At 52.0% G+C, this 20,312-nt stretch overlaps 9 protein-coding genes across 9 annotated transcripts; 6 read left to right on the top strand and 3 right to left on the bottom strand.

Annotated features, from left to right (window-relative positions):
• Positions 1 to 547: 547 nt before the first annotated feature.
• AA0111_g12409 (hypothetical protein) lies at positions 548 to 2,212 on the bottom strand (the record flags this gene model as incomplete). The annotated part of the gene is made up of 1 exon (XM_028646385.1): positions 548 to 2,212. One exon carries the CDS (start codon positions 2,210 to 2,212, stop codon positions 548 to 550), a length of 1,665 nt encoding a protein of 554 aa, XP_028499997.1.
• A 347-nt stretch (positions 2,213 to 2,559) lies between these two features.
• Positions 2,560 to 3,630, bottom strand: AA0111_g12408 (hypothetical protein; the record flags this gene model as incomplete). The annotated part of the gene is made up of 1 exon (XM_028646384.1): positions 2,560 to 3,630. The coding sequence occupies one exon, from the start codon at positions 3,628 to 3,630 to the stop codon at positions 2,560 to 2,562; it is 1,071 nt and encodes a 356-aa protein (XP_028499996.1).
• A 154-nt stretch (positions 3,631 to 3,784) lies between these two features.
• On the top strand, positions 3,785 to 4,630 carry AA0111_g12407 (hypothetical protein; the record flags this gene model as incomplete). Its single annotated transcript, XM_028646383.1, has 3 exons — positions 3,785 to 3,822; positions 3,870 to 4,240; positions 4,314 to 4,630. The coding sequence occupies 3 exons, from the start codon at positions 3,785 to 3,787 to the stop codon at positions 4,628 to 4,630; spliced, it is 726 nt and encodes a 241-aa protein (XP_028499999.1).
• Positions 4,631 to 5,044: 414 nt separating this feature from the next.
• Positions 5,045 to 6,956, top strand: AA0111_g12406 (hypothetical protein; the record flags this gene model as incomplete). Its single annotated transcript, XM_028646382.1, has 3 exons — positions 5,045 to 5,476; positions 5,642 to 6,776; positions 6,841 to 6,956. The coding sequence occupies 3 exons, from the start codon at positions 5,045 to 5,047 to the stop codon at positions 6,954 to 6,956; spliced, it is 1,683 nt and encodes a 560-aa protein (XP_028499985.1).
• A 637-nt stretch (positions 6,957 to 7,593) lies between these two features.
• Positions 7,594 to 9,695, top strand: AA0111_g12405 (hypothetical protein; the record flags this gene model as incomplete). The annotated part of the gene is made up of 4 exons (XM_028646381.1): positions 7,594 to 7,810; positions 7,905 to 7,984; positions 8,043 to 8,659; positions 8,714 to 9,695. 4 exons carry the CDS (start codon positions 7,594 to 7,596, stop codon positions 9,693 to 9,695), a joined length of 1,896 nt encoding a protein of 631 aa, XP_028499994.1.
• A 204-nt stretch (positions 9,696 to 9,899) lies between these two features.
• AA0111_g12404 (hypothetical protein) lies at positions 9,900 to 12,184 on the bottom strand (the record flags this gene model as incomplete). Its single annotated transcript, XM_028646380.1, has 3 exons — positions 9,900 to 11,399; positions 11,456 to 11,591; positions 11,664 to 12,184. 3 exons carry the CDS (start codon positions 12,182 to 12,184, stop codon positions 9,900 to 9,902), a joined length of 2,157 nt encoding a protein of 718 aa, XP_028499993.1.
• A 703-nt stretch (positions 12,185 to 12,887) lies between these two features.
• On the top strand, positions 12,888 to 15,595 carry AA0111_g12403 (hypothetical protein; the record flags this gene model as incomplete). The annotated part of the gene is made up of 2 exons (XM_028646379.1): positions 12,888 to 15,335; positions 15,422 to 15,595. The coding sequence occupies 2 exons, from the start codon at positions 12,888 to 12,890 to the stop codon at positions 15,593 to 15,595; spliced, it is 2,622 nt and encodes an 873-aa protein (XP_028499992.1).
• A 977-nt stretch (positions 15,596 to 16,572) lies between these two features.
• AA0111_g12402 (hypothetical protein) lies at positions 16,573 to 17,931 on the top strand (the record flags this gene model as incomplete). Its single annotated transcript, XM_028646378.1, has 2 exons — positions 16,573 to 16,687; positions 16,736 to 17,931. 2 exons carry the CDS (start codon positions 16,573 to 16,575, stop codon positions 17,929 to 17,931), a joined length of 1,311 nt encoding a protein of 436 aa, XP_028499991.1.
• Positions 17,932 to 18,790: 859 nt separating this feature from the next.
• AA0111_g12401 (hypothetical protein) lies at positions 18,791 to 19,897 on the top strand (the record flags this gene model as incomplete). Its single annotated transcript, XM_028646377.1, has 1 exon — positions 18,791 to 19,897. The coding sequence occupies one exon, from the start codon at positions 18,791 to 18,793 to the stop codon at positions 19,895 to 19,897; it is 1,107 nt and encodes a 368-aa protein (XP_028499998.1).
• Positions 19,898 to 20,312: the final 415 nt, after the last annotated feature.

Genomic DNA, 20,312 nt, shown 5'->3' with positions numbered 1-20,312 from the left:
TGTTTTTTTTCCTTTTTTTCGCTTCTTAGGGATGAAAATTAGTTAGTCAAGACTCGTATCCGTCGGAGATTCCCTCAGTCAAAGGAATCCGGGATTTACCCACTCATTTCTACGTCCTCCTGCAAATCAGTGACGATCGCATGTTTCTCCTTGAATCAATCAACTAGAGGGTGACTATCACCATTAAACTAAACAACTTTCTTATTTCACTCGATAAATTGTGTATATATATATACCTATAGATTTAATAGCTTACGTATTTGTAATTAGATATCAACCCGTAGAACGTACATGGTGTGCGTATAGAGGCTAAGTTCCAACCTGAATTTCGTCTTGCCATAACCGCTGTTTCCCTACCATCCATCGTCCTCCCGCAGACCAACGTCTCAGTCTAGCCAGCTGGAATGGAAGGTGTTGCTGCTGCTGTCATACCAACCACCCTTCGTAACGTGTATATGTGTGTGTGTATATATATACTCCAACGCCACTCACTGCCTACCCATGTATGCCTACCTCTTCCCCTCGATGTGTGTGTGTGTGTGTAGTATCACGACACCATCCTCGCATCCCCTGTGCCCATGCCCTCTAGCAGTCCAAACTCGTCTTGCACGTGTTCAAAGTCCAAATCCCGTAGCACCATCTTCGCCACTGCTTTGGCTGCTAGGGGAATCAGTGCCATGCCTCCGCCATTGAAACCGGCCAACATCCACTGCTGCTGCTGCTTGTCCCTTTTGTCAGGAGGAGGAGGAGGAGGAGGAACCCGTCCGATATGCGGCATACCATTGTTCGTCTTACCCTGGATACCTGTCCAGATACTATCTGGTTCGAAACGAGAAGAAGAAGACGGGAGAGGATGATTGAAGAAAGTGTTGGACATGTAGTGTGTCCAGTGCGCATAAACGTCTGCTGGGAAATGTCCAGTTTCTGTGCTGTCGTCTACCGTATTGAGCCAGGCATATCTATCATCATCACAACTGTCATCTTTCTCGTTGTGCTTGTTCTGGTAGAACCAGCTGCCGCCTCCGACGACGATGGAGCCGTCCGGGCGGGGATTTAGGTAGTCGCACCCCGTGGGTTGTTTGGGGGATAGTGGGGCGAAGTGGATGTTGTAGGTGTTGTTCAAGTGAGATTGTGTGGCGTGGTTGGTGTGGTTTGAATGGGGCGAGGAAGATGATGCGGATGGAGAAGGCGCGTGGTGACTATTCATGCCTTTGTACGGTACAATCGTCTTGCTGAAGGAAGGGAGGAGAGAGACTGTGTACGCATTTGTTGCGAGGACCACTTTTTTCGCCGTGAGAGTACCTCGGGGTGTTTCCAATATGTTCACCACTCGGGTGGTGGTGGTGGCAGTGGTATTGGCATCGCGGGACGTCCTCTCAACACTGGCTGTCGACGGGGAAGAGGCAAGTCGAGTCACGACCGTATTCATCTGTACATTCAATACCTCTCCAAATTTCTCCACCATTCTTTCAAGCACTCCACACACAAGCTTGTACGGCCAGAAACTCGCACTTTCAACGCTAAACGCCCCGACGGACCCCCTCACCCCTGTGATCCTCTCCACCCACTCCCCAGGCACCACGCTCGTCCTCTTAGTCCAACCTTCCCCTACCCTCGCATCTTCATCGTATGCCATCTTCACGCCCTCAAACTCCTCCTTGTCTTGAAACACATCAAAACTGCGACGTAATTCGAATTCGCACTTTACTGCGAGACCTTCGGCGTCGACGAGTGATTTCAGCTCCACGTGCGTGCGGTGCACGTAGTCTTGAAACGCTGTTCTGGCAGCGCCATCCGCGAGACTGGTGAGCGTGGCTGTTTTGACTTTTGAGTGCCCGCCGTTACGGGCCGTGGCGCCACTGCAGAGATCCCGTGCGTCTAGGAGGACAATGCGAGGCATGGGTGTACCAGCCTGGCGGAAATTGGCATGCGAGGTCTGTAGGATGTGGTAGGCGGTCAGGATACCGGCCATTCCGGAGCCGATGATGGCGATGTCGCAGGAGACGGGGAGGTGCGGTGTTGTGCGGAGTTTGGCGTAGGGATGGGGTTGTTTGAGCCAGTAGCTGGACATTGGGTTGGGGACGGGGAGGAAGTCTTGGGGTTGTTTCCCGGTTTTAATGTCATGGTTTGGATCGTGGATGACGGTATCTTGTACTTCGTGGTGACTGGTGTTGGGTTGAGAGCATGTTGTGACAACCCTTCTAAGAACCATCTTTTCTCGGGGATCAGGGACGAGATGTGTGGAGAGGGATCCTGAGGATACCGCCTGTTTACATACCAAAAGCAATGTCGATAGAGCGTTTGTTTGGTGGCCTAACGTTGCTGACTTCGCAGCTTCGGTGTTCGGGATGAAGCGAGAGGCGTTGGATATGGCAAGCACATTCTATTCCGGTTGGCTAGACGTGAGCTTATCAGGATCAAGATTCATGCGTCACTGAACAGGGTCAAGCGCATGGGAAACACGATAAACACGGCTTTTAGTGGTGATTGAATTTCGACCTGTGTACAGTCGGGGTATCATTACAAGGAAACGGACGACATCTGGTTCTTGCGACCATCTTACGGCACACTCGGCGTAGTCGGACTCGTCAGCCCACCCTGACTCTTCCTTCTATCCTTCTTTTTCTTCGGCGCAGCACCAATAGCCCCCTTCTTCCCCTGTGTCTCCGCAGTAGTCGGCGTCGCTACCCCTCTTGGTGTACCCACAGCAGACGGTGCCACGCTCGGCGGCTGAGTCTCGATCTTCAGTCCCACAGGCGGTGCAGACAGAGATGCTTGCGCTGCTTGTTCCTGTGCCTTGTTCCTCGCGCTCACAGCAGTCTTGGTGCCCTCGAAAACAAACGCGCCCGGCTCGCCCTTGAGTGGATTCTCGTCCATGTATTCGTCTCCATACGCGTTTGTGAGATTGAGAGAATGCATGAACAAGGCATCAGAGAACTCGGTGGTGGATGCCAGTGGATCTGTTGTTTGTGAAGTTGCACCCGCTCCGGCGCCTTGTGACTGCGAGCCTGCAACATCTGGGTCCGTTGGCGCCAGTGTCGGACTACCGATTCGACTGGCCGTCGTCGCAGCCTTTGAAGTTTCATGTGAGGGAGGAAAGTACGAGTACCCCGTTGCAGGTGTCCAGTGCGTCATGTTCTTTGATATCTCAGCCATCTGCTCCATGCGCGTCGCAACAGTGAGCAATCGACTCTGCACCACGTCCAGCAAGCTCGGCGCCATGAGGACCTTTGTTCCGTGCGTGTACCAGTTCCCCTCGACAAACATGCCGATCTCCTTGCTGCCATCATCCTTTGTGATTTCGGCCTTGTGTTGCCGCTGGAGTAGCCATGGGTGACCCTCGCCCTGCCCTTCACCTGCTATGACATATTGTATTCCTTTAGGTGTCTCTTTGATTCGCTGATTCCATAGTTTTGGATCGTTCATAATAGTCTGAGCATTGGCCGGATCCTGGAGGTTAAGATTGGTGAAGATGGCTATGTTGATACAGTCTTCCGGATCGAACCATGGCGACGAGGTGAAATAGAAGAAGAGGTTGTTTCCAGCAGCCAGATCGCGCCCCGGTAGGCCATCGATTGTCAAGGGCTGATCGTACTCTTGCTCGTCGGGGGGTGGAAGTATCGGAGGCATGTTGGCGGTAGTCGTGATTGAAGAGTGATTGTGTTTGGAAGCTCTTTGAGGCTGGTAATGAAGCCATTGGTGGCACGGGCCTCTCACCTCCGCGTGTTGGCCGCAACTTACTTGCGCCATCTTCTCCATCGCATAACCACAACACACCAACACCATGGATCTCGTACAAACGGTGCGCAAAGAAGGAAGCCGGTAAGCTCACTGCAACTGACTCGGGATCTATGACTAACATTGCGCAGCGGCGGTCGCGCCGACTTCAAATGGGAAGACGTCAAGAACGATGCACAACGCGAAAACTATCTCGGCCACTCGCTCATGGCGCCCGTTGGTCGCTGGCAACAAGGACGCGACCTGAACTGGTATGCAAAAGGCGACGAAGAATCCAAAGAAGCCGAGGCAGCGCGCATCAAAGAAGAGAAGCGCAAGCTGAAGGAGGCTGAGGAGGACGCGATGCTGGCTGCTATGGGCTTGCCGGTTCCGGTACGCAACAACGCAAACCTGACGCCGCTGGGCGAGAAGGCACACCAGGCAGATGTCAAAGACACATTAGACGAGAAGGCCAAGGCGGAAGAGGATGACGACAAGGCGAAGAGGAGGGAGAAGAAGGAACGTTCGTGGAGACACAGGGACGATGACGGAGAGCGAAGGCGACGGCATCGATCACGGAGTCGCTCACGCGACAGAGAGCGAAGACATAGACACCGAGATCGCTCACGGTCGCGCGACAGGCGGAGAGACGATGGTCGTGATGACAGACGTAGACATCGATCGCGAAGCCGCGACCATAAGCGAAGGGAGGATTATACAGAGCGCAAGCGCGAACCTGATGTCGATGCGAAGCGATCAAGGTCACTCTCCAGAGACCGTAGACGTTGGAGAGATACAAGGAGCAGGTCACCGCACAAGAGGAGCGAGAGGAGGAGAGATTGAACATGGACCGCACGAGGACCAAACCTTGCAGCGCAGCCTTTGTTCAACTGCGGGCATTGTCGAGTCGTAGACGGACATTACATTATCATGTTCACTTGCGCATTGTGGAGCTTATGTAGGTTCAGTAGTACCCTTCGACTCCAGATATTGATGGAATTGAAGTGATGAATTCTCTATGAGTAACGGTCCGCTCCATATGCTGGAAAAAGCAACTCCACACAGCAGCTGCATTACCCCAGTCTATACCCACATTCCCCACGTGCCCAGTTCCGATCGTATTTCCGACACGGGAACCTCGGCCGGCTCCCCAGAGCCCCTCATCAACAGCGTGTAGTACCAGGGTGTCTTCAGTATTACACCATCACCATTGCTTTTTGCTCTTCTCGAATTAAAGATACATCCTTCTACTCATCCTTCCAAGTCCCGACGCAAACTAGCTCGATACCAGGAGTCCAAGTCAAACTGCAACTCATCACTAACAACCATGGCCACGACCACGGCACCGCCCATAGCCGACTGGCAGACCCTCGCACAATCAAAGCGCGAATCAGTCTTTGCAGCGATTCCAAAAGACTGGCTCCTTCCTCTCTCCCAAACATCACAATATACAGAAACCTCGTCCATCTCCGTGTTGGACGTACCACGGACATGCGGCATCTTGACTGAGAAGGAGTTGGACATTACTGAAAACTACGATGCCACAGATTTAGTTGGAATGATGGCAGAGCGACGTTTGACGAGTACGGAAGTGGTGACGGCGTTTTGTAAGAGAGCGGCTGTCGCACAGCAGTGCGTGAGTTGTTTGACTGAGATTATGTTTGGAGAAGCGATTGCGCGGGCGAAGGAGTGTGATGATTTTTTGAACAAGGAGGGCAAGGTCATGGGTCCTTTGCATGGTCTTCCAATAAGTTTAAAGGTATCTTAGTCTCATCTCAATCCGGGTGGATGGGAGGATGGTGGACGTCTTTTCCTCTTTTTCTACCTCTACTACACTTGATCCTCTCCCTTTCCTACTCCTACCTCTGCTTCATCTCCGCTGGTAGTGATAACTCACCCCCCATTCATACTAACACCTACCTAGGACTCCTTCAACGTCCGCGGCGTCCAAGCAACCCTCGGCTACGTCTCGTTCATTCCACGGCCCCCATCAGCAACCAACTCAGCCTTGGTCGACGTTCTCCATGAACTGGGGGCAGTATTCTACGTGAAAACAAACCTTCCCCAAACAATGATGACAGCAGACTCGCACAACAACATCTTCGGCCGCACTCTGAACCCTAACAACCTCTCCCACACAGCCGGCGGCTCCACGGGTGGCGAAGGCGCTCTGCTCGCCATGAAAGGAAGCGTCTTGGGCGTCGCTACCGATATCGCGGGCTCGAACCGCATCCCCGCTATATGCTGTGGCGGATCCTCATTGAAGCCAACTGCGGGTCGCGTTCCCTTCGCTGGTGGCGTAGCAGTAGGGAGACTCGGCAGTCCCGGGTCAATACCCGTGGTGATTGGTCCTTGTGGTCGTTCAACGCGTGATTACGAATTGTTCATGAAGAGCGTGGTGAGCGCACGACCGTACCGTTTCGACGAGAACTGCCTCAATGTGCCGTGGCGGAGTGTCTCCTCGCCTTTGGGTGGCAACAAACCCCTCCGCTTCGGTCTGATCCGTGGCTGTAAAGAACGACCGCTTCACCCCCCTGTCGCGCGCGGTCTGCATACCACTGCTATGAAACTCAAAGCAGCAGGTCATGAAATCGTTTTGCTAGACGACAAGATACCAGATCTGTACCATACAGCGATGCTAGCGTGGAAGTTCTTCATGCTTGATCCAAAGAAAACTCCCTTCCAATTCATCAAAGAGAGCGGGGAGCTAATGGTACCCAGTCTATCTACAATGTCGTTTCCGGAATTGGAAGGGTGGCAGGCGACGTTGGACGAGTTGTGGGATATGAATGTCGAGAAAGCCAAGATTGTCAAAAAGTTTCATCAATTGGTAGTTGGTGATGTTAGTGTGAAGGAGGAGGGAGGGGAGAAGGGACTCGACGCCATTTTAATGCCTGGATACCAGGGTGTGGCGCCCAAACACGATACGTATGGTCTACCGATTTATACGGTGGTGGTGAATCTGTTGAATTGGCCGAGTGGGATATTGCGCGTAGGTAAGGCGGAGAAGGAAAAGGATGCGGAGTTTACGAAGGAAGGAGTGGAGTTTGAACCACCTTGTAAGTTGTTGTTGTTGTTGTTGACGGTGGAAGGAATGATCCGGGCTAATGTGTCTTGCTACAGATGACGCGAGTGACTGTGAGGGTTTGCCGACGCACGTGCAGGTTATGGGGAAGAGTATGATGGACGAGGAGTTGGTGGAGATTATGAAGATTGTTGAGGGCGTGTTGAGAGACTAGCCAGACGGCAGTCTCCAAGGTATCTCTTTTTCCTCATTGCTTATCCAACAAGCAACAACAGGGTGCTGATCTCTGGAAATACCCAAGAGAATCGTCGATGATGCGGACTTTTAGCATGAGAGTATCTTGGGTGTGTTTATTACTCGTGGGTGAAAGTGTGCTATGTGGTGATGGACCTTTGAACCATTTTGGAGACACCGAGTTTTTCACAATCGTGGTATATCGCAATGTGGAGGCGTCCACGTTCCCTTGGATGATTATGCATGCTCGACTCATGCCTCGCATTCAATCGTTCTTCCGCGCATGTACAGGCGACATGCGGGGTTGGTAACACAGCATAAGCAGAGCCAAGAAAACTCGGGACAATGTACGTCATGCCCTCCTCCTCCTACCTAGGTAGTCTACTACATCAATACATCCACACTATTCGCCTTCGTATCACAAGACCAACCTTTCGGCTACTCGCTCATTTCCGCTTTCTCATTCGCTCAGGCCAACTCCGCGATTGTCTTGCTCATGTATAACGAACACGAAGTGACTGCCTTTCCGTTCCTGCAGCAACGAAAAGAAGCAACAATACACAAACCTCTAAAACCAGATCCTTCTGCTCCATACAGCACACGCAATGTCATCCACAATGGAGATTGAAACCGCAGATGTCGTGGTGTGTGGCTGTGGGCCAACAGGCGCCATGCTATCAGTCCTCCTCGCTAAACACGGCGTGCGCAACATAGTCCTTGAACAGGAAGAAAGTGTTAATACAGATCCACGTGGAATCGCTTTAGACGAAGACGGCATACGCTGTCTGCAGGCTTGTGGTATCTACGACAAGGTATTCACAGATATCGGAAAATGTATGTTGTGTGCTCCCATCTCTGCTGTTCTGCTGTGCGCGTGGGAAATGTGGGAAAGAGAGAGAGAGTGTTAACATTATAATGACCCGCACAGGTATGGGCAAGTTCGAATTCATCAGTGGTATCCATAATGAGCTTGGTAGAGAGCCTTTCATGGTTATGGACTACAACACGGTTTGTCTTTTTACCATGACAAGATTTGGGAGATGGTGGCCATGCTGACTGCATCTAGACTGAAGGAGGAACAGGACATCCAGGTTTCCTATGCCACAAGCAACCAGCTATAGAGACACATCTGCGATGCAAGATGGAGCAAGCAGAACACTCCCAGCTACGACTAGGGGCAACAGTAACGTCTATTCGAGAAGATGCAGAATGGACCTACATCACTTATGCCTCCTCGCCCACTGGACAAGAACGGCAGATCCGCAGTAAATTCCTCGTAGGCGCAGACGGAAAAACGGGCTTCACACGAAAGCATTACCTCGAACCTCGCGGCATCACCCTAGACCAAGTGACTTCGTCAGCCTACTCGCAAACCTGGGTCGCGCTAAACTGGAAGATCTCGCTGCCCAACTCCGACACGCATCCTGAATTTCCGTTGTGGCGCCAGGGATACACGCCCCAACAAGTCTACGACCTCTTCTTCCCCAACGATTTCAGATTCTTGTGTAATCCGCAGCGAGCGGCTGTGTGTGGGCGTTTCGGACTGCCCGCCGACCGGCTCTGGCGGTTTGAATTCGTGGTTTTGGAGGGTGAGGATGGGGTGGACATGGCTGGTCGGGAAAAGATACAGCAAGTGGTATACCCGTATATCACGCATCCTGGAAGCAAATATGGTGTTGATGGGTATGTAAGGTATCCATTGGATTGTATCGAGGTTCTGCGTTGCCGCCCATTCAGCTTCTCGGCACGGAGCTGTAATAAGTGGGCATTGGATCGCGTGGCGCTCGTTGGAGATGCGGCGCATGTTTTCCCGCCATTCGGGGGACAAGGCATTGCGAGTGGGTTTCGGGATGCAATGGGTCTTGCCTGGCGTCTTGCTCTTTTGACCCAACCGCCTCAGTCGTATGCCGACTCCAAACAACCTACTTGCAATATCAACCACCAAAGATTGCTGCAAGGTTGGTACACAGAACGTAAACAACAACTTGACCACTCGCTCGCATCTACCATTGAAAACGGAGCCTATGTCTGCGAAACGGATCCGCTCAAGATCTTTGTGAGGGACTGGTATCTCTGGGGAATGCAGTTGGTGCCGAGTTGGAAGAGATGGCTGGAACAAGGAAATCGAAAGGAGGGGTTGACCAGGTATGAGTGGCAAGAGAGGGAAAACATGGCCTTCTTACCGGGTGGGAGTGGGGGAGGGAAGAACTTCCCGCAAGTGTATTGCGTAGGAGTAGCTGACAAGGAGGAGAAGAAGGGGGTGAGGTTCACCGACGATGTCATCTTCGAGCAAGGGAAAAAGAGATTGTTCCAACTTGTTGTCTTCATCGATGGTGTAATGGACGTCCATCGCATTCAGCCAATGCTCAATGATATTGAGTGCGTCTCAGGTGGTGTATTGAGAGCAGCTGAAACGACATTCTTCTTCAAGACTACGAAGATGATCCAAACGGGCTGGACCTTGCCTTCGAACCACTCGAATGTCTACCGTCTAGCAACAGGCCACGAATTTGCAGCTTCGCCACTTTGCCAAGGGCGTCCGGAGCCGCAGTACTATGAGCCGGATCGTATATGGCGGGAGTCGGGTAGCAAGCAATTTGTTATCCTGCGGCCTGATCGCTTTGTTTTCGCTACTTGCAAGGATGTGTTTGAGCTGAAGAGGGCGGCTGCTAAGTTGACGGGTTTAATGTCTGACGGGTGGGTTGAAGGGGGTGGGTGAAGACGCCCTCGTAAAGCATAAGATCGGGAAGGGATGACAAAGTCAGAAGTCATGGTCGTGTTCGAATTCAGCTATAGGAAGCATGCTCAGCAATCTCCAGTACTAAATCGTATCCTCCGGCCTTGAAAACTCAGTGACTGGAAGACACGCCGCATAGCCCGATAAGGCCTCAGCGCGTGCAGCTCCTTGTATTCATCCCCTTGCTCACCAATGATACTGCACATTTGGAACAGCCTCCTCCTTTGGCAAACCCGAGCGCCCACGACCACGACCACGTCCAGGGATCAGATTACGAGCCCGTCCTCTCCATCTTTCATTTCCACTAGACTGGTCACGATCGCCACAGTCTACCTGACCATGCTCGCTCGAGGTTCCCCGTTGATCACTGCCACAGTCCCCCCTCTCACGCTGCTCGTGACCCTCACCAGGCGCCTTACAACCACGAGACGAGCCAATATGATCCTCTCCAGCGCCATCATACTGCGCAAGAGGCTTAGCCTTAGTTTGCACTGGCTTCGATACTGGCGGAATGGCAGAAGCAAGAGGAATCGGTGAGCCGCCATCTCCAACGGCCTCATGATCGCTCCAGCCTTCCGCTTCATCCTTAGCTTTCTGCTCAGCCTCCTCGATCCTAGCTCTGAGTCTGTTCTCCTTCTCTTGCTTGCGCATATCGTCCAATTCTGGAGAGCCACGGAGAGTCGCCTCTTTAACACAGATACCTAACATGGCCTGCACGGTATACACAGCGTCGTTACCCGCATTATGTAGCTTCCAGCCTGGAATATCGAATGCTAAGAGGATTCTGCCCAGGCTAGTGGGCTGTGGGTCTCGGTTCCAGACTTTGTACATGGTTGCGGTGTCCATAGCCTCAAGAATATGTTCTACCTTCATAGGATCGTAGCCGAGCTGTTGGAGGTAGCGGACGTCTCCAAGAGTATCATGCCCGAGGAAGATGATGTTGCGCTTCTCAGTCGGATCATGATGACTGGGGAAGCCATCTCCGTCTTGGGCTCCGAAGGGGGCGTGGAAGCAGGCTGCCACGTGGTCTGCCGCTTCTTTGAGGGGAATGAAGGTTGACTCACCGAAATCGAAACCGTCGGGGTAGCCAGTGACGAATTCGGTGTTGCGTAGGTGCTTGTATTCGTTGATGCGGAAGTGACGGGCTCGGATCTTGTTCCTCCACGCCGCACCGTTTTCGCCGGGTGGGACACCGATGAGCTCCCGAGTATCCAGTGTAGCTACTCCTACTTCGGTGATCTTGTGATGGGCTCTCTCGTACGATTCAACATCGACGCACACAAAAACGACATCGTGATCAAAAGTGAAGGGAACTGGCATGGAGGGGTCGATTGCCGGATAGGAGGAAGATGAATACGAAGCCTGGATTGGGCCACGAACACCAAGATACCTCCCGGCACGCTTGAATTGATCTTGCATCGACTTGTTCTTGGCCATGCGATCCTCTTGCTTCTTTTGTTTGTTTGCCTTGCTCTTCGCCTTTTGTGCTTCTGCCAAATTTGCCATCAGCTGCCTGAACCGTTCCAGAGTGTGTGACTCCAGTGGTGGATGGGAAGCTTCTTCCGCTGCACGGAAAGTATTGTTGGGGGCGTTTTCGGCCATGCGGTCAACGTCCTCGCGCGACTGGGAGCGGCCAAGATAACGAGGCAGGCAGCGTGGGTGGTCAGGGAATTGCACGAGTAGGCCCTGTTAGTAAGAGTTAGCCTGACTGTTCAACTGATAGCACGATGATGCAGCCTTACCTCCTCTCGTTGTTGGTCGGTGATTCTCAAAGTAAGCTTCAAGTGCTTATTGATCTCAGCAAGTAATGCTTGAACTTGGCTTTCGCGGACGAGAATGAAAGGCTTGGAAGTCTCTTCAATGTCCCAGATGTAGTATCTGGTGAGGTTAGTGTATGTCTTCTCACTTCTGTTATGACGACGAATGAGTGGTGAGGTGAAGTAGACTCACAGGTCCCACTCTCGCTGCCAGAATTTTCCTTGGTCGAAGAAAGCAGAAGCAATGTCCTGCATATGGATCTTGTTGCAGTACTTGTAGGGATACTTTGCCAGTGCCTGGATCGGGGTGAAGTGATGGCGAGGTGAGGCTAGGTCGCCACGTTGGAGATCGGACACTGGAAGCCCAGCGGCATCTGTACGAGGTGCCGGAGCTTGGGCGGTGGCTGGCCGCATCGAGTCCAGGTTTGGGTTGAAGGAGCTGTCAGCGTCTTTGATCCAAACGAATCGGCGTTCTGTGTTCTCGATAGGCGGTGTCTTTATAGCTGCAATAGTCTGATTGGGTGAGGTCTGTTTGCTGGCAGGCGAATCTGGAGGTATGTTTCTGAGCGATACACCGCCAGAGGAGTTGCTGTCGGCATGATTAGGTTCGGGCTCTGGCTTGGACTCACGTCGTGGAGAGATAGGGCGGTCTGGCAGGGTATCGAGGTCTACTTGGACAAACCTTTGGAGACGCTGTAACCGTGCTGATGCCATGGTGAGTGTTTGATAAAGTAGAATGTGTTTGCGAGGGAAGTGTGATAGAGGACATACGGTAGCCGCGCTTGGGTAGACAAACGAGGCAAGAGCAAACAGGAAACGACAGTGGGGAGAGCCTCAACTAGAAAACTGAGAAAGTGAAAGAGAGATGGAGAGAGACGATAAAAAGACACGCCTTGCAATAGGAGCACACAGGGTAGGCTTCTTTTAATGACTGTAGTTTTGGAGAACGAGATGCCCAACCAACAAAGGGCGCACAGTATGATGTTGTCGGAGCGCGACAGCGTGTATGAATCTTTGTCTGACATGATACGGAGAGCGCGTCTGCTACTTTTGAATCTCACGTACCGGGCGGGAGCGATACACGACTAAGATACGTCTAATTCATAACATCATAGGTCTAACTATGACAGCACCATGTACTGTAGTGGTGTAGATGGAGTGTGGGGCGGCGGCTCCCGGCTCTCCCAGGCGTTCCTGAGTGATGTGCAGCGATGTTTCCCAAGGCGGACTAGCGCGAACCTCAGTGGTTCAACGTTGCGACAAGCTCTCAGCAGGCACCCCATCGCTATCAGCGCATGTCGCAACTCGCGCCCTCACTATCGCGCTGATTCTCCTCAATAGTTTGGTTGACGCGTGGCTGGAGAGTCTGACGCGTGCGTCGCAAGCCTCCATCCACTCTGCCTCCCCGCGATGCGCCATGTCTGAAGCCGACGATGCGCCTGAGATGGCCCAACCAGCCCCGAATCCGGATGCTCAGACGACGGTGAATGACTTCCTCGACTATACCGAGTTCTTTCCCTCGGACCTGGTGCGCTCGTTGACGCTGATTGCCGACCTTGACTCGACCTACTCCGAGGCCGTCCAGCATGTGCACGCGCTGACGGTCCAGTATGGCAAGCTGCCCGCCCTTGCCGAGCGAGAGCGTCCCGACCCTGTGTTGCTGCGGAAGCAAATCGCTCAGCATCTTCAAAAGGCCATCAGTCAGAGAGAGTTTGCCTATACAGAGGCCTCGCGGCTATACGAGGTCACTGTGCGCCACTGCCAGCGCTCATCTGTCATCAAGAGGAAACTTCAAGCCCAGCCACAGCCGCCGTCACGCGACCCTACGCCCCCGCCAGTCTCTCCAAGTGCTCACCGACCCATAAACCGCAACTACGAACGAGCCCCCCATCTTCGCTTGACCTTTGACGGCGGCCGCCATGGCGCCAACACCTCGCGGCCCCGAGATCGGCACAAGAAGACAGCCATCCCTCTCCCACGGGGACGCGGACGAATGCGCCGTGACTCTGACTCGTCAGACTCGGAAATAGGCTCAGGCATCGACGTGATATCGCCCAGGAAGCGCAAGGACAACCGAGACAGACATTCAAGGACAACGGGTGGAAGATCGCGCGCTGCTGGCGTACTCGGCACCAACGTACACAGTTCGATTGCGGGCATCTCTACTAGCAACGCGCTTGCCCAACTCGCCCCACCTCCAGCCGACGCGAAGCCTGGTAGCAAATGGGCGCCGTGGAAGAAGCTGACCGAGTATGAAATGGCGGTATTGCGCAAGCAGATGAAGAAGAATGCTGTCTGGACACCTAGCCAGACCATGATGATTCGCGAGCTTGAAAAGAAGCACCGTACAGAGGCCGACTACGAGAGGGAAAAGGCTCGTTGCGAGGCCACGGGCGAAGACTTCCTCGATGAGGAGCCTGAGACGCTACAGCAGATCATGACAGCCTCGGGCCTGGGCCTGTTGGCACCCCATGGTCCACAGGCAGCCAATCCACCCCCGCCGACCGAGCCTGTCGACGAAGACGCCAAGGACGAGACTGGCCCAGTCAGCATCCGTCTCAAGCCTGTCGCGACCAAAGAAGGTAGGAAGCTCGATCGCACATCTCAGCGCCAAAAGGCTATGCAGGACGCTCAGGAGCTCATAGGTGCTTCTGAGAAGATCAGAGAAGCTGCCAACAGCCTCAAAGAACTCAACTTCAACTCGACTGTTGCAACGCCTGCAAGCCAAAAGAAGAAAACTATCGTGAATCCTTCCAACAAACGCAAGCGCGATACCTCACCAGCACCCACCACCGACGGCGCCACCGAAGCCACGAGAGAAGCGTCCGTAGCCACTCAAGACAGTTCATCAAGGCCTCCAGAGCCCAAGCGCACACGATTGCAGCTCATTGCGCCAGCACCCAACACCGTCTCCTCCCCGATACCAACTCCCGCCTCGACCGTCTCCACCCCTCGAGAAATCCCTGCCTCTGTCGTAGCTTCGCCGGCAACTAACACGCCTGTGCCCGTCCCAGACTCTCTGAAACCATCGACAAATGGAAACACTGTACAAGTGCCCCTCGCTCCGGCAGGTCCAAGCACACCGAAAGTTAACAAAGTTGTACCAAAAGAGCAGAGCCCCGAGCTCACACCCATCACAACTTCACCGCTAGCGCCCGAAGAATCACCCGCTATGTCAGAAGCTTTGCAATCTCCAGCACCAGCCCGAGCACCCAGTCCAGTTCCAGCCGCAGTCTCAACAGCACCAGCTACAGCTTCGACAAGGTCGACACGTGGGTCAGTCGCACCAAAAGCACCCACTCCGCCTGTGGCTTCTCTCCCGCCCGCAAAATCCTCAAAAACACCGACGCCAGTACCTGAGCCCGCTCCAGAAACACCTGCAGCGCCAACTCTACGGCCAAGATCCGCACGCGGTCACGTGCCGACGCCCAAAGCGCAAAGCGAAGAGCCCAAACCCGGCAACGAAGAAGGTAGGATAACACGAGAAACCCGTCGTCATAGTGTGTTTAGCCAACCCGCGTCTACCTCTACAGCAGCATCACCCGCAGCTCTTCCCTCTGCCCAACACCAACAATCACAGCAGCAACAACAACAGCAATCAGCCATACCCACAACACGCACTAGTTCGCGAAGGAAACCGCCCCCGAAAGGCGAAGTTACTGTTGCGGAGGATGGCCAAAAGACTGTCACGAACGTCAAGCGTGCACAAGGGAGCAAGAATAAAAAGAGGACCAACAGACGTATGGAGGGAAGGGTAGAGGCTTCTGAAGAGGTGGAGGCGGCGGACGAGATTGATCCGGATGAGCCGCGGTATTGTATCTGTGATGATGTGTCTTATGGGCAGATGATCAGTTGTGACAACAACGTAAGTTTTATACCCCTACAACTCTTACGACAGCAGCGAGGGAGAAGTAGATGGTAGATGGTGGATAATGGCTAACGATCCCACAGTGCGACAAAGAATGGTTTCACCTCCCCTGTATGAACATGACAGAAGACGACATACCTTCCCGCCGCGCGAAATGGTATTGTCCTGATTGCAGGGCGCAGCTGGGGACAGATGCGTATGGGAATCCACTTGTGCCGCCGCCGCTGCCGGGGAGGAGGGGGGCTGGTAATCGGTAAGTTTCACCCCCCTTGAGACTGAATGGGAAGAGTGTAGAGGTGTGAAGAAAGTTGTCAATGTCTTTTTTAAGAGGATGGAGTAACTTAGGGTGTTATAGGTCTGCTTGAGCTACGAATACGCGCATCTGGCGGTAAGGATTCAATAGGGTATGGGACGGTGATTGGGGGGGAGTCGGCGCTGCATCTATTTTGATATGGGTTTGCCTTGTTCCTTTTTTGGAACGAGGCGTGTGTGGTATCATCATGGGTAATGTGGGTTAGCAGGCTTATCGCTCTTGAGATATTCCCCACCCACAGGATTAGGGGGTATTTTCTTTTTTTCCTTCCTTTCTGTGGCATGGTGTTTGGAGTTGGCAGCTTTTTGTCTACGGACAGCTGCTTGGGTAGATGTATACCCGTCTAGTCTTCTCCCAATATCATGTGTTTCAATCACAAGTAGCTCCTTGGCCCTACCGTTGTTACTGATTCATCGTGCATGTGACAGCGGGAGATGAGCAAGTGCCCGCGCGCTGTACAGGGTGTAGGGAATGGGAGAGCGGCGACAGTCTCGCTTGGCTAAACTGCCGCAGTCTTTGGTAACCTCTTTTGATGAATCTGCTATCACACATATGTTCTTCCGGCATCCTTGACAATCGGGGAAGTCGTACTTGGCTCAGCTGCTCTACATCACAACGGTACTAAGGGATGGAGTGGAATGAACTTGTAGGGGGGGATTTCTCAAAAGATTCACACCGTTTGCTGTTGTCCTTTCACGAGACGTAGCTTTCACTGCGTAAATCAACAGCTTCAGTGCACACTTATTTCTCAACGCCCTATTTAACTCCAAAGTTTAATTCTCAACTGTCTCTTTCCATATCACAGTGTCTACTAAACAACCAACATCGGCTCACTCTTCCACACTCAACTACCAATTTACCTGGACGGTCACACATTCAACAGCGGCATCTTTACCTAATTCGGTATCTCTAACAGGAACTATGAACTCTGGATTCCGGCTAATGGACCTTCCGAAGGAGCTGTTTGACAATGTCATTGCGCATTACGTACACAGTGTTCCCGTTCATGATGCCTCGGCTACTCGTGCAGTCTCCAGTAAGTTAATCACGAGAAACACAATTATTGTTTGCTAATACCTTGTAGGGACATTTGACCAAGCTATAAGCTACCAGATGATTCATCATTTGCCCAAGGAGAGTTTTAAGCGTGACGGTCCCATTCAAGCTAATTGGCATTTAAAAGATATATTTACCAACATATCCGCCAAATACCTCGAAAGTCCAGTTCGCAAGAGGAAGAATGAACCCTTCGTCGCTTTTATCCACAAATGTGCTGATACTGTCCTCGGGATCGAGGGTAAGTCCTCTGACGACGAGAGGAAGACTCGATACCTCCAAGATATCATCCGGTACACGACTCGAGGGGAGCGTCACGCGACGTATTCACTGGCGATTCACCCGGAATCCTCCGATAATATAGAGCGTCCTTCTCAGAGAGTGGTCAATTTGACAAGCGCCGCTGCAGTAGGCAGCCTTGTAGCGGTCAAGCATCTACTGAAGAAGTACGTAAAGAGCTGGCCTTCGTCCGAATATCTCAATTGTAACTCCAACCAGGGTGGTCTCTCTGACCCTATCGGAGCAGCAGCATCTAACGGACACGTCAAAGTCCTGCAGCATCTACTGACTAAACTTCGGCCTCTAGTGGACCCAAAATCTGGACTACCTCGGGGCGCTCCGCACCTTGAGCTGCAGCAGTTGAACCGTCGACTCTACTCCATCTTCCGTCTAGCCATCCGCTCAAAACACTGTCTGACGATCCAAACTCTTGCAGATTTCGCTCAAAAGTACAAGTTGTCTTTCGGCTTCTACTATGACAGTTATAACCCAGAACAGGGTGACGAATGGATCAAGCATGCTGTCAGGACTGGTTACGTCAAGACTTTCCAGGCTACTATATCTACGATAATGGGCATCAACCCCAAGGCTTACGAATCGCTGAAAGATCACTATCTAAAGTCAGCCTTTTGGTACTCTTGCAGATTCGGCCAGGGAGACATTCTTCAACATCTCATTGCCCAAGACCGCGTTTTACTGCAGAAATATGGCAGGCAGGGTATGAAGTTGGCTGCTAGACACCTCTGCCGGAACATCATCACCATCCTCGTCGAAAATGGCGTCTCAATCAATGATGGCAGGCCCGTTAAGGAAGCAATCAAGTACGAAAACACCTCTATAGTTGAGTTCATGATTGCCCACGGCGCAAAGGTAGATGCAAAGGCAGTTGCAAAGGTGGATGCAAAGGTAGATGTAATAACCTACAATTCCTGTTCGCGTAGTTAAATCAGCGGAGGAGTTACCGTAGTATCTGGACGGCGAAGTAGACTGCTCTACGAGGCTCGGTTATAATGTAGAAGGTAGCGAGTTTTGGAGGAGTAGATTTGAGGCGGTAGTTCATGTGTAGACTGCGAAAACTGTTGCCTTTCTTTAGAAAACCTTGATTCGCTTCCATGTGAAATGTTTCTGCTGCGTATTCGCGGGGTCTTTGCTGCGTGTGCATTTAGCCTGTGTCTGTGGCTTGAACACCAGGGTCCAATATGCGCCATGGGCCTTTTGGGTTTGTTCATCCGTAATCACGAGTAAGTACAGAGTATGTGTGGTGCGGATGCAAGGTTCAGGTACTGCGCTACCTATCTATCTGCTTCAATCAAAAGGTCGTCTTGATATACTCCGCTGCCTAGGTATTCTTGGAAGCTGCACAGGCGTAACTTGTGCAAAGAGTGCAGCTAGCAATAGCTTAATTGTTTAGCACTTTATTATACGTATGATTATCCTTACACTATCTGCATTATTTGCAGCAAAGAGTTACTTTGACAGTGATACCTTGATCGTTACGCGTGTAAAGAGGCTGGGGGATTGCGGCACGGCATGATGTGATTGGCTGTGATGTGGGAATGCGGCACACGCGGGAACTGTTTTGCTGCTTTACATCTTTTTGTGATAACGTCTTTGAAAGCTGCTGCCTGGCAGGATTCTACAGTATTGATGTCGTGATTTAAGACCGTGTCTTCTTTCGTTCTTCTTCACTTACCTTCACTCACATCTTTAAGACTCAGGGTTGGACATTACGACAAACCTACGTATTCTACGACTACGAAACAAATGATCTCTGTGTCGTTCTCGCTCACAAAAGTTCTTCAAAATGAGCACCATTAAAATTGAAGGCCCGGTCCTCATACTTGGCGGTTGCGGCTTCTTAGGACACCATCTCGTCCGAGAATTTGTTCGCGCAAGCCCAACCTCCCAGATTGTCGTCGTCGACGCAAACACTGAGCGCAATCGAAACGCATCGGCGACCTATTTCACAGCCGACATCCTCCAACCCGACAAGTTGGCCCAAATATTCCAAGACGTGCAACCCCAAGTGGTGCTGCACACGATCTCGCCCTCCCCCTTCGAAGTCAATCATGCACTGCTAGAACAAGTCAATGTAGTCGGGACACAAAACATACTCGAATGCACTAAAGCTGTCGGCACCGTTCGCGCACTAGTATACACATCTAGCTCCTCCGTGGTGCACAACCAGCGCTCGCCCATGGTCGAAGCAACCGAGGACCAGCCCGTGCTCTTTCATCCCAACCAACCCGAATACTACTCGCACACTAAAGCTATCGCAGAGAAGATGGTGCTAGCTGCGAACCGCGAGAATGGCCTGCTGACTGCTGTAGTCCGACCGGCTGCACTGTACGGTGCTGGTGACACCATCATGACTACCAACGTCACGCAGCAAGCGCTCAGTGGTCGCGCTAACATCCAGTTCGGATGCCAGTCTTACCTCTACGACACGTGCTACGTAGAGAACTGCACTTATGCGCAACTGCTACTTGTGAAAGCGCTGCTTGATGCTTCTTCTTCGGCGCCATTATCCGCAGACAAGAAGATCGAAGGAGAAGCCTTCTTCGTCACAAACGACGAGCACGTTCCTTTTTGGAACATCGCTAGAATTGTTTCCGAGCTCCTCGGGACACCCGTCAAGGATGAGCAAGTAAAGCGTATCCCGATTTGGCTTGTTAGTATGCTGGCGTGGATGGCCTCTTGGCTCTATTGGGTCTTTTCGCTTGGCCACAGACAGCCCAAGCTTACTCCATGGGTAATTCGTCTCTTGACCATGGAGCGGACGCTTTGTATAGATAAGATTAAGACGAGGTTGGGATACAGGCCACTGTTTACAAATAGACAGGGGTGGAAGAAGTCGCTCGAGTGGGCTGTGGAGTATGTGAAGGCTGACAAGGAGGGAAAGACAGCGTAGGTTCGATGGGGAGTAGGACGTCGAGGAAATCTTTTCTCAGTTTGTGTTAGAACATAAGTTCTGGGAAATATCAATTATAATACATTTTTCACATATATTGAGAAGGCCAGCATCGTCGATTAGGTGACTCTGTCGAACTCGTTGATACGCGAAAAACCTTGGTTCGTTTCCATGTGGACCCTTTCTGCGGCAGGTCTTACGATCCGAGAGAGGTTCAAAAGGCTAAACCCGCGACCATGTGCTTACTACGCTTACTCAGATGACGTACAAAAGTTGTCTGTTTCCTATCATTACCATTCTCTCTTCCAACAATAAACTTACTCCCTCCTTTTCACCAAAATAAAAAAGCGAACGTTTCATGGTCTTCTGCCAGCGGACTACAAAAACTACAAATGTAGTAGACATGTCGTCTTCC

The sequence above is a fragment of the Alternaria arborescens genome, assembly GCF_004154835.1.
Source record: "Alternaria arborescens strain FERA 675 chromosome Unknown contig_78, whole genome shotgun sequence".
In the NCBI taxonomy this organism is placed as follows: Eukaryota; Fungi; Ascomycota; class Dothideomycetes; order Pleosporales; family Pleosporaceae; genus Alternaria; species Alternaria arborescens.
Note: the sequence above shows the minus strand (reverse complement) of the source record. Positions and strands in the feature narration are given on the sequence as shown.